At 39.3% G+C, this 12,042-nt stretch overlaps 1 protein-coding gene across 2 annotated transcripts in view; it reads left to right on the plus strand.

Moving 5' to 3' along the window:
• The first annotated feature begins 9,449 nt into the window (after positions 1 to 9,449).
• The window catches only part of smarcd1 (SWI/SNF related, matrix associated, actin dependent regulator of chromatin, subfamily d, member 1), a 31,635-nt gene continuing 29,042 nt past the window's right edge, over positions 9,450 to 12,042 (plus strand). For both annotated transcript variants that reach the window (XM_062037852.1, XM_062037853.1), the window contains exon 1: positions 9,450 to 9,680. In XM_062037852.1, coding sequence (XP_061893836.1) covers positions 9,495 to 9,680 — 186 coding nt within the window. In that variant the 5' untranslated portion in view covers positions 9,450 to 9,494. The remainder of the gene's footprint in view (positions 9,681 to 12,042) is intronic.

Consider the following 12,042-nt stretch of genomic DNA (forward strand, 5'->3'; position numbering starts at 1 on the left):
TGAATTTTAATCATAATAAGTTTGAAGAAATATTTCACAAATATTCTTTGTCGAAAAAACAGAAGCTAAAATGAAGAATTAAATTAAAATGTATTTATTATTCTTTACAATAAAAAAAATAAAAATACTGAACATTGATTTAAATTGTCAGGAAAGAAGAGGAAGGAATATAAAAGGTAAAAAGGTATATGTGTTTAAAAATCCTAAAATAATTTTTAAGGTTGTATTTTTTCTCTAAAATTGTCTTTCTGAAAGTTATAAGAAGCAAAGTAAAAAAATGTATGAATTTATTTAAACAAGTGAAGACCAAGTCTTTAAAATATTTTCTTGGATTTTCAAATTCTATTTGAGTTTTGTCTCTCTTAGAATTAAAAATGTCGAGCAAAGCGAGACCAGCTTGCTAGTAAATAAATAAAATTCAAAAAATAGAGGCAGCTCACTGGTAAGTGCTGCTATTTGAGCTATTTTTAGAACAGGCCAGCGGGCTACTCATCTGGTCCTTACGGGCTACCTGGTGCCCGCGGGCACCACGTTGGTGACCCCTGGGATAGGCTTTATTCATCCCCCAATGGGGAGATGATGTAGTTGCAGTGTAGATGTAAAAAGTCAACAAAAAATGTGGTAAAAAAACATGTGAAAACAAGAGGAAATATCTACGGAGCCCCTAAAGGGACATGGGGGAAAAACTTTTTTTTTTTTTTTTAGATATGTTCTTTTTATAAAGTTGTAAAAAAATATATATATATATTTTTTATAATTTTAGTATTTTTTTTCTTCAGACATGTATCTCGTGCGCACTAGATACATGTCTGAAGAAAAAAAATACTAAATATATATACGGTAATTACTTTTCGGCCCTCGACCAAATTTTTTAGCCCAATGCGGCCCCCAAGTCAAAAGCCCCCAAGCCACTGTACTTAAATATATAATAGACTGTATTTATATTATTCACATGTGAATAATGCTGTATAATAGACTGTATTTATATTATTCACATGTGAATAATGCTGTATAATAGACTGTATTTATATTATTCGCATGTGAATAATGCCGTATAATAGACTGTATTTATATTATTCACATGGGAATAATGCTGTACATTAGACTGTATTTATATTATTCACATGTGAATAATGCTGTATAATAGACTGTGTTTATATTATTCACATCTGAATAATGCCGTATAATAGACTGTATTTATATTATTCACATCTGAATAATGCTGTATAATAGACTGTATTTATATTATTCACATGTGAATAATGCTGTATAATAGACTGTATTTATATTATTCACATGTGAATAATGCTGTATAATAGACTGTATTTATATTATTCACATGTGAATAATGCTGTATAATAGACTGTTTTTATATTATTCACATGTGAATAATGCTGTGTAATAGACTGTATTTATATTATTCACATGTGAATAATGCTGTATAATAGACTGTGTTTATATTATTCACATCTGAATAATGCCGTATAATAGACTGTGTTTATATTATTCACATGTGAATAATGCTGTATAATAGACTGTATGTATATTATTCACATGTGAATAATGCTGTATAATAGACTGTATTTATATTATTCACATGTGAATAATGCTATACTATTCACATGTAAAAAATACCTAAGTGTTTATTGATTATTGTGAGCGAACTGTGGTGCTGAATTTCCCCCCAGGGATCAATAAGGTACTTTCTATTCTATTGTAAAAGGTTAGGACACCCCTGCTTTAAAGACACTCCTGTGTTAACGTAATGTTTTTTGCATGGTCAGATAATTCTCAAATTTAATAGACATGCAATTTTTCCGTCAAAATTGAAAGAAGGAATATGTTTTGTCAGACAGACCAAGTACTTTACGGACGCACACTATTTCCAGGCTTTGGCGGGCCACATAACACGAGCACAGTCCATTGCCTCCGTGCCTCCGTGCAGGATGGAGGACGACTCTCCGGCTTTACCAAAGTGTCTCAACTCCCTGGTCAGGTGAGCTGAGGCACGCTCCGTCAAACCAATCTCTGTCCGTCTCTGCCACGCCACGTTGGGATTCCGGGCCAGAGGATAAGCCTGCTTTTCTGCGCTTTTTAAGCGGCTCGCTAACGATGACGCCGTTTGGGAGAAAGCCAAAGAGAGCAGGAGGCAATCGACTTGATGATCGTGGCCTCTCATTTGTGTGCACAGCCTGTCACAGGAGCTAATCAGCTGCCATTTTGGATGGCAAGTCCCCTCTGGAGAGGTAACGCGAATGACACGCTCGTAATTGGTACACTAACTCCCTGGAAACACTCCTAAACCCCAATTTTGAAGACAGTGTTTGATGTTTGTGCAAATGACCCGACTTGTTTGCACAGTGAATCCTCTGTGTGCAGACGGAGTAACGTGATGACATGCACGCTTACTTGGAGAGACATGGACGAGCAATTACAAACCCTGTTTCCATGTGAGTTGGGAAATGGTGTTAGATGTAAATATAAATGGAATACAATGATTTGCAAATCCTTTTCCAGCCATATTCAGTTGAATATGCTACAAAGACAACATATTTCATGTTCAAACTCATAAACTTTTATTTTTTTTGCAAATAATCATTAACTTTAGAATTTGATGGCAGCAACACGTGACAAAGAAGTTGGGAAAGGTGGCAAAAAAGACTGATAAAGTTGAGGAATGCTCATCAAACACTTATTTGGAACATCCCACAGGTGTGCAGGCTAATTGGGAACAGGTGGGTGCCATGATTGGCTATAAAAGTATATTCCATGAAATGCTCAGTCATTCACAAACAAGGATGGGGCGAGGGTCACCACTTTGTCAACAAATGCCTGAGCAAATTGTTGAACAGTTTAAGAACAACCTTTCTCAAGCAGCTATTGCAAGGAATTTAGGGATTTCACCATCTACGCTCCGTAATATCATCAAAGGGTTCAGAGAATGTGGAGAAATCACTGCAGGTAAGCAGCTAAGCCCGTGACCTTCCATCCCTCAGGCTGTACTGCATCAACAAGCCACATCAGTGTGTAAAGGATATCACCACATGGGCTCAGGAACACTTCAGAAACCCACTGTCAGTAACTACAATTGGTCGCTACATCTGTAAGTGCAAGTTAAAACTCTCCTACGCAAGGCGAAAACCGTTTATCAACAACACCCAGAAACGCCGTCGGCTTCGCTGGGCCCGAGCTCATCTAAGATGGACTGATGCAAAGTGGAAAAGTGTTCTGTGGTCTGACGAGTCCACATTTCAAATTGTTTTTGGAAACTGTGGACGTCGTGTCCTCCGGACCAAAGAAGAAAAGAACCATCCGGATTGTTCTAGGCGCAAAGTGTAAAAGGCAGCATGTGTGATGGTATGGGGGTGTATTAGTGCCCAAGACATGGGTAACTTACACATCTGTGAAGGCACCATTAATGCTGAAAGGTACATACAGCTTTTGGAGCAACATATGTTGCCATCCAAGCAACGTTACCATGGACGCCCCTGCTTATTTCAGCAAGACAATGCCAAGCCACGTGTTACATCAACGTGGCTTCATAGTAAAAGAGTGCGGGTACTAGACTGGCCTGCCTGTAGTCCACACATTGAAAATGTGTGGCACCTAAAATAGCAGAAGGGAGACCCCCGGACTGTTGAACAACTTAAGCTGTACATCAAGCAAGAATGGGAAAGAATTCCACTTCAAAAATGTGTCTCCTCACTTCCCAAACCTTTACTGAGTGTTGTTAAAAGGAAAGGCCATGTAACACAGTGGTGAACATGCCCTTTCCCAACTACTTTGGCACGTGTTGCTGCCATCAAATTCTAAAGTTAATGATTATTTGTAACAAAAAATAAAGTTTATGAGTTTGAACATGAAATATGTTGTCTTTGTAGCATATTCAACTGAATATGGCTTGAAAAGGATTTGCAAATCATTGTATTCTGTTTATATTTACATCTAACACCATTTCACAACTCATATGGAAACAGGGTTTGCATACATAACTTTGACTATAAAGGAACTGATAAATAAAAAAACTGTTTGTTTGGAAGCGCATCCATAATAGGGTCAAACCCAGGGCAGGCATTACAGTATTTGTGTTCAATTGTTTTTGTATTCACTGTCTGACGCCGCTGCTCATTTTCACTTTGCTGAAATTGTCAACATCCAGGACAGATAGTTGTATTATTCCTTCAAGTGTAAGGCTGAGTGGCATACGAATAGAAACACGCACAGGCAGACCTCTCCTGCACAGAAACACCCTCTACCAATGAGAGATTACTTTTTGGGCATCCGTCCATGTTCTTCCGTGTATCCAAGGTCGGGTCGCGGGGGCAACAGCCTAAGCAGAGTAGCCCAGACTTCCCTCTCCCCAGCTACACTGCAAAAACTGAAATCTAAGTAAGATGAAATATCTCAAATAAGGGTGATATTTGCTTACTTTCTGTCTGATAAGATCATTCTTCTCACTAAGCAGATTTTATGTTAGAGTGTTTTACTTGTTTTAAGTGTTTTGCTCCTAAATGATGTCAGTAAGATATTACAGCTTGTTGCTGAGATTTGATGACCTAAAACATGCTTGAAACTAGAATATCAACTGTTGCAAAGCTGTGTCATCAACACTCACAAGTATAAAACTACTTTTTTAAAGTCATCCTTTCTTATTTTAAGCATGTAAAAAAAAAAATCATGACTTTGACACAATTGTGTCTCATAATTAAAACAGATGACAGCCAAATGGGGACTTTGCTGTTTTATTTTCAATGAAACAATACGTGCTCATATAGTAGTACAGTTGGCACAGTACAGTAAACTGACAGTTAATATTTAAACATTTAACATTTCTAACAATTTTGAACAGAAATATTTCATGCACATTCAGATAAATTCCTCAAAATTACAATTAAAAAAATGTTGGCCGGGGGCCGGGCTGTATATATGCACACTAATTGACTGAAAGAGCACGCACTTGATGCGATGATGTCATGTTATCCATGGAAAAATGCATTTTTAGACCATATGATTTGCCTGAGCGGCTAGGAGACCCCGAGAGTAACAAGTGCTTGCCTTTCCATTAAGAACAATAAATTAGTTTTTAGTATAAGTTTGCTGGTTTCAAGAAATGTAATGCCGAGCGCATATCATGATGTCAAGATAATGGCACTAGCATTTACTTCATTTAAGAATATTTTTCAACATATTGAGCAAAAAGATCTCTCTTTTTTTTTTCTACCAAGAAAAGTGCACTTGTTATTAGTGAAAATATACTTATTTTAAGCTATTTTGGGTTCATTGAGGTTAGCTAATTTTATTTGTTTTGTAAAGTCTTGACAAGCCAAATGTTCTTGTTCTATTGGCAGATAATTTTGCTTAGTTCAAATAAAATACCCCTCATTTTTGTATTTTTTGTTGTTGTTTTTGAACACTGACTTTTTGCAGTGTATGTCGTCTAGCTCCTCCCGGGGGATCCCGAGGCGTTTCCAGGCCAGCTGGGAGACATAGTCTTCCCAACATGTCCTGGGTCTTCCCCGTGGCCCCCCTCGTGACATGTTTGAAGTTCTTCCACAGGTGGGACTTGAAACTCTTTCTGACGGTAGACTCTGTCAGACGTGCCCCGCAGACCCTCGCTATGTGTTTGGTCCTGCCAGGTCTGTCTATCCTCCCCCACCACACTCACCACCGGGTGGTGATCGGTTGAACGCTCTGCTCCTCTCTTCACCCAAGTGTCCAAAGCATGAGACCGCAAATTTTATGATATAGCCGCAAAGTCGATCATCGTACTGTGGCAGCAGCCTAAGTAGAGAAGCCCTGACTTCCCTCTACCCAGCCACTTTGTCCAACTCCTCCCGGGAGATCCCGAGGCGTTTCCAGGCCAGCTGGGAGACAGAGTCCCAGGGTAATTTCCCGAGAGGATTAATAAAGTATTTCTGATTCTCATTCTGAGAATCTGGAAAAATCACTGCATGTAAGCCATGATATTACGGACTTTCAATCCCTCAGGCGGTACTGCATCAAAAAGGGACATCAGTGTGTAACATGGACTCAGGAACACTTCAGAAACCCACTGTCAGTAACTACAGTTTGTCGCTACATCTGCAAGTGCAAGTTAAAACTCTACTATGCAAAGCCAAAGCCATTTATCAACAACACCCTGTAACGCTGCTGGCTTCGCCGGGCCCAAGTTCATCAAAGATGGACTGATACAAAGTGGAAAAGTGTTCTGTGGTCTGACAAGTCCACATTTTCAAATTGTTTTTGGAAACTGTGGACGTCGTGTCCTCCGGACCAAAGAGGAAAATACCCATCCGGATTGTTCTAGGCGCAAAGTGTAAAAGGCAGCATGTGTGATGGTATGGGGGTGTATTAGTGCCCAAGACATGGTTAACTTACACATCTGTGAAGGCACCATTAATGCTGAAAGGTACATACAGCTTTTGGAGCAACATATGTTGCCATCCAAGCAACATTACCATGGACGCCCCTGCTTATTTCAGCAAGACAATGTCAAGCCACGTGTTACAACAGCATGGCTTCATAGTAAAAGAGTGCGGGTACTAGACTGGCCTGCCTGTAGTCCAGACCTGTCTCCCATTGAAAATGTGTGGCACCTAAAATAGCAGAAGGGAGACCCCCGGACTGTTGAACAACTTAAGCTGTACATCAAGCAAGAATGGGAAAGAATTCCACTTCAAAAATGTGTCTCCTCAGTTCCCAAACCTTTACTGAGTGTTGTTAAAAGGAAAGGCCATGTAACACAGTGGTAAAAATGCCCCTCTGACAACTTTTCTGCAATGTGTTGCTGCCATTAAATTCTAAGTTAATGATTATTTGCAAAAAAGAAGTAAGTTTCTCAGTTTGAACATGAATTATCTTGTCTTTGCAGTCTATTCAATTGAATATAAGTTGAAACGGATTTTCAAAACATTGCTTTTCTGTTTTTATTTACGAATTACACAACGTGCCAACTTCACTGCTTTTGGGTTTTGTACATTAATCAGTTAAGAGGCAACAATACCCTTGCCATGGTCTGGTATTTTATACCCCAGGTAAGTGCATTTACAAAATACACACATCACACGTGTATTATTTTCCTGGTCTTAACGTGACATGACTTTCATTTTGAGTGACATATCTATAATTGAAAAGGCCTTGCTATAAAAAAAAAGGGTCAAGAGGCAATGATGGGGAATGTGGACACTATGACTAACATGCCTGCTCACTGTGGTGGGCACCATGTGATAAAACTAGAAATACATGCACACCTTCGTTTTATGCAAATGCATTATGCAACAAAAGCATATGTTCACAGCTACATGCTGCTGTGCACATTCTAGCACACTTGCCCAATATTAAAGCACCGTTAGGATTTGATCATGCACGTTTCATGTGGTGTTTTGTTTTTAAACGGGTAGTTTTCACAAAAAGTAGCATTGAAGATTATACACACATGGGGTCTGGTTCAAATATAGAGATGAGGGTCTTTAATTTGACCTGCTGTTGTACTCTCTGTCTCATAGTGTTAACATGTACTCAATGTTTACTTACCATTATTGCTATGTTGTCTATTACCATTGTTGCTATGTTGTCTATTACCATTGTTGCTATGTTGTCTATTACCATTATTGCTATGTTGTCTATTACCATTGTTGCTATGTTGTCTATTACCATTATTGCTATGTTGTCTATTACCATTGTTGCTATGTTGTCTATTACCATTATTGCTATGTTGTCTATTACCATTGTTGCTATGTTGTCTATTACCATTGTTGCTATGTTGTCTATTACCATTGTTGCTATGTTGTCTATTACCATTATTGCTATGTTGTCTATTACCATTATTGCTATGTTGTCTATTACCATTATTGCTATGTTGTCTATTACCATTATTGCTATGTTGTCTATTACCATTGTTGCTATGTTGTCTATTACCATTATTGCTATGTTGTCTATTACCATTGTTGCTATGTTGTCTATTACCATTGATGCTATGTTGTCTATTACCATTATTGGTATGTTGTCTATTACCATTGTTGGTATTTTGTCTATTACCATTGTTGGTATGTTGTCTATTACCATTGTTGGTATGTTGTCTATTACCATTGTTGGTAGTTCATTCTTCCGACATTGTTGATACAAATTATTGTTACAGTGTAATATTTATTGCTACCTGTGGTAATTCCACTGTGATACAACATTGGTATTATATCATCTTTAAACAAAGTAACAGTGAAATTTAATGTAAATAATCATTCAATTGAGAACTGGGTGGGATTAAATAAATTATATTCTTCCCACTCCCTTTCAGGCAAAACTGTACCATTATGCTTACATACTGTAAATTACCTTTTGCATTATATTAATTTATATTATTACGTGTTGTCTACCTTGTACTTTTTTTTTATGTCATTGCCTGAAACTACAGAGCCCCTAAAGCAGGGGTCCCCAAACTACGGCCCGCAGGCCGGATCCGGCCGCCCAGCATCCAAAATCCGGCCCACAGGAAGTCCCAAGTAAAAAAAAAGTTAATTTTTTTATTTGTATTTTGTTTTATTTTATTTTTTAATCTTTCCTTTTTAATCCATTTTCTACCGCTTGTTACTCTTGGTGTCTCCTACCCGCTCAGGCAAATCATATTGTCTAAAAAGGAATTTTCCCATCGATAACGTGACAATGTTAAATGTTGATGAACGTCAATGTTAATTGATGATTAATTGATCTAAATTAGCCCTAGTGTGTGAATGTGAGTGTGAATGTTGTCTGTCTATCTGTGTTGGCCCTGCGATGAGGTGGCGACTTGTCCAGGGTGTACCCCGCCTTCCGCCCGAATGCAGCTGAGATAGGCTCCAGCGCCCCCCGCGACCCCGAAGGGAATAAGCGGTAGAAAATGGATGGATGGATGGATATATATATATATATATATATATATATATATATATATATATATATATATATATATATATATATATATATATATATATATATATATATATACATACACACAGCCTGGCCCCGGCCAAATTTTTTTAACCCAATGCGGGCCCCGAGTCAAAAAGTTTGGGGACCCCTGCCCTAAAGGGACATGGGGGAATTTTTTTTTTTATAATTTATTTATTATTATTCTTTTAGACATGTATCTCGTGCGCACGAGAAACTATCTTGTGCACACGAGACAGTTTCTCGTGCCCATGAGATACATGTCTAAAAAATAAAAATAAAATAAAAAACAGTTTTTTTTTTTTTTTTTTAGAACTTTACAAAAAGTTTCTCATGCGCACCAGATACATGTCTAAAAAAAATCCCCAAAAATGTTTTCCCCCCATGTCCCTTAGGGGCTCAGTATCAAATAAATGAATAAATGAAAAAAGGAAAAAAAAAAAAAGATGTTGATGCAGTACCGAAAACATACAGCGAGGGCGCTGTCACATGACAACCACGTTCTCGCTCGCTCTCGCGATAACTCAGTGCCTCCACCGGACCGGCGGCCACACTCTCGCACGGGGGAAGAGATGGCGGCCAGAGGGGGCTTTCAATCGGCACCCACGGGTGGTGGGGGCGGTGTAATGGGCCCTGGGCCGCCGGTGCCGGGTGCGGGACCTGGCATGGGCCCGGGGACTCCCACTGGAAGGATGGGACCTTCACCGGCCGCGCAGAACCACTTGTACCGCTCCCCGATGCCAGGGCCCGGCTACCCGGTGAGTATGTCGCCCCCCATCTTGGCTCGCTGACGCCGCCAGAACAAAGCCCCTTCGCGGCGCTTTGTCACCGCCTGCTAGCCAGTAGCCGCCTTTAAGTCCCCCACCTCACTCAGTCAGCCCACTTAAAATCTTTATTCTATACATTTTTTTAAACATTCATGCTTCACTCTAAACGAATACCAAAGTTTAGTTTCATTCGCTAACACCCTCCCCCCCTTCTCACTTAGCTTAGCATGCTAACCACTTAGCTTAGCATGCTAAACAGGCTATGTAGCAATAATAATGAACGTAAAGTCACAGTTGTATAATTGTTTAGGGTTTTTTTTTTACAAGCAAAAGCATCAAACAAAGCACATTGCTGAATAAATGGTAGTATTTGATGTTGTATTGTTAAGCATACGAATGAATGAATGGCGCCTGAAATATTCACATCCAGTTTATGCTGATTGTTGTGTTTTTGATTGATTGATTGACATTTTTATTAGTAGATTGCACAGTACAGTACATATTCCGTACAATTGACCTCTAAATGGTAACACCCGAATAAGTTTTTCAACTTGTTTAAGTCGGGGTCCACGTAAATCAATTCATGGTACAAATGATAAATGGGTTATACTTGTATAGCGCTTTTCTACCTTCAAGGTACTCTAAGCGCTTTGACAGTATTTCCACATTCACCCATTCACACACACATTCACACACTGATGGCGGGAGCTGCCATGCAAGGCGCTAACCAGCAGCCATCAGGAGCAAGGGTGAAGTGTCTTGCCCAAGGACACAACAGACGTGACTAGGATGGTAGAAGGTGGGGATTGAACCCCAGTAACCAGCAACCCTCCGATTGCTGGCACGGCCACTCTACCAAGATCGCCACGCCGTCCCGTACAAATATATACTATCATCATAATACAGTCATCAGAGTATATACATTGAATTCTTTACAATCCGGGGGGTGTGTGGAGGGTTTGGTTGATATCAGCACTTCAGTCATCAACAATTGCATCATCAGAGAAATGGGCATTGAAACATTGTAGGTCTGACTTGGTAGGAACACTTATATACGTTAGAAATACATTTGATTATTTACAATCCGGGGAGGTGGGATGTGGAGCGGGTTGAAGTTGCCTGGAGGTGTTGTTTTAGTGCGGTTTTGAAGGAGGATAGAGATGCACTTTCTTTTACACCTGTTGGGAGTGCATTCCATATTGATGTGGCATAGAAGGAGAATGAGTTAAGACAGTGGTTCTTAACCTTGTTGGAGGTACCGAACCCCGCCAGTTTCATATGCGCATTCACCCAACCCTTCTTTAGTGAAAAATAAAAACATTTTTCAAATTCAAGACAAAGTTTTATGTTTTTGGTAACACTTTAGTATGGGGAACATATTCTAAGTAACAAATACTTAATTTAGAGTTATTTGGACACTAGGGGAACATATTTTAAGTAATAAAGACTTTAATTTAGAGTTATTTGGTTAGGGTTAGGAGCAGGGTTATAATAAGGCCATGCCGAATAAGGCATTAATAAGTACTTAATAATGACTAGTTAAAAGCCAATATGTTACTAATTTGCATGTTAATAAGCAACTAATTAATGGTGAATATGTTCCCCATACTAAAGTGTTACCATGTTTTATTACTGGTGTACAAAATGAACCGTGCATGAACATCACCTTGTTCAAAGAACAAAACCAACACAGTGCATAAACTCACAACAAATGACACACCTGCAAACCAGTGTAAATGGTAAATAGTTATACTTGTATAGCGCTTTTCTACCTTTTTAAGGAACTCAAAGCGCTTTGACACTATTTCCACATTCACCCATTCACACACACATTCACGGCGCTAACCAGGACCCATCAGGAGCAAGGGTGAAGTGTCTTGCTCAAGGACACAACGGACGTGACTAGGATGGTAGAAGGTGGGGATTGAACCAGTAACCCTCAGATTGCTGGCACGGCCACTCTCCCAACTTCGCTACGCCGTCACCTTAACCCTAACCCTAGCAGCTGACTTAGAACTGGTGCGGACCAGGGGAATCCGACTGTTTAATTAAAAACGAAGCAGTGTGACTTCTGCTGTTGCCGTATCCATAATACGCCGATAGGGAGAAGTTGTTATTTACACGATGAGTCGGGTGTGTCTTGACCTCCGCCGAACCCCTGAGCCCGACTCAACGAACCCCTAGGGTTCGATCGAACCCAGGTTAAGAACCACTGAAATAGATAGATAGATAACTAGTACTTTATTGATTCCTTCAGGAAAGTTCCCTCAGGAAAATTAAAATTCCAGCAGCAGTGAACAGAATTGATTAAAAAAGTAAATAATGGAAGTAGGGATGTCCGATATTATCGGAT

Source organism: Entelurus aequoreus, linkage group LG26 (assembly GCF_033978785.1).
Source record: "Entelurus aequoreus isolate RoL-2023_Sb linkage group LG26, RoL_Eaeq_v1.1, whole genome shotgun sequence".
Classification (NCBI taxonomy): Eukaryota; Metazoa; Chordata; class Actinopteri; order Syngnathiformes; family Syngnathidae; genus Entelurus; species Entelurus aequoreus.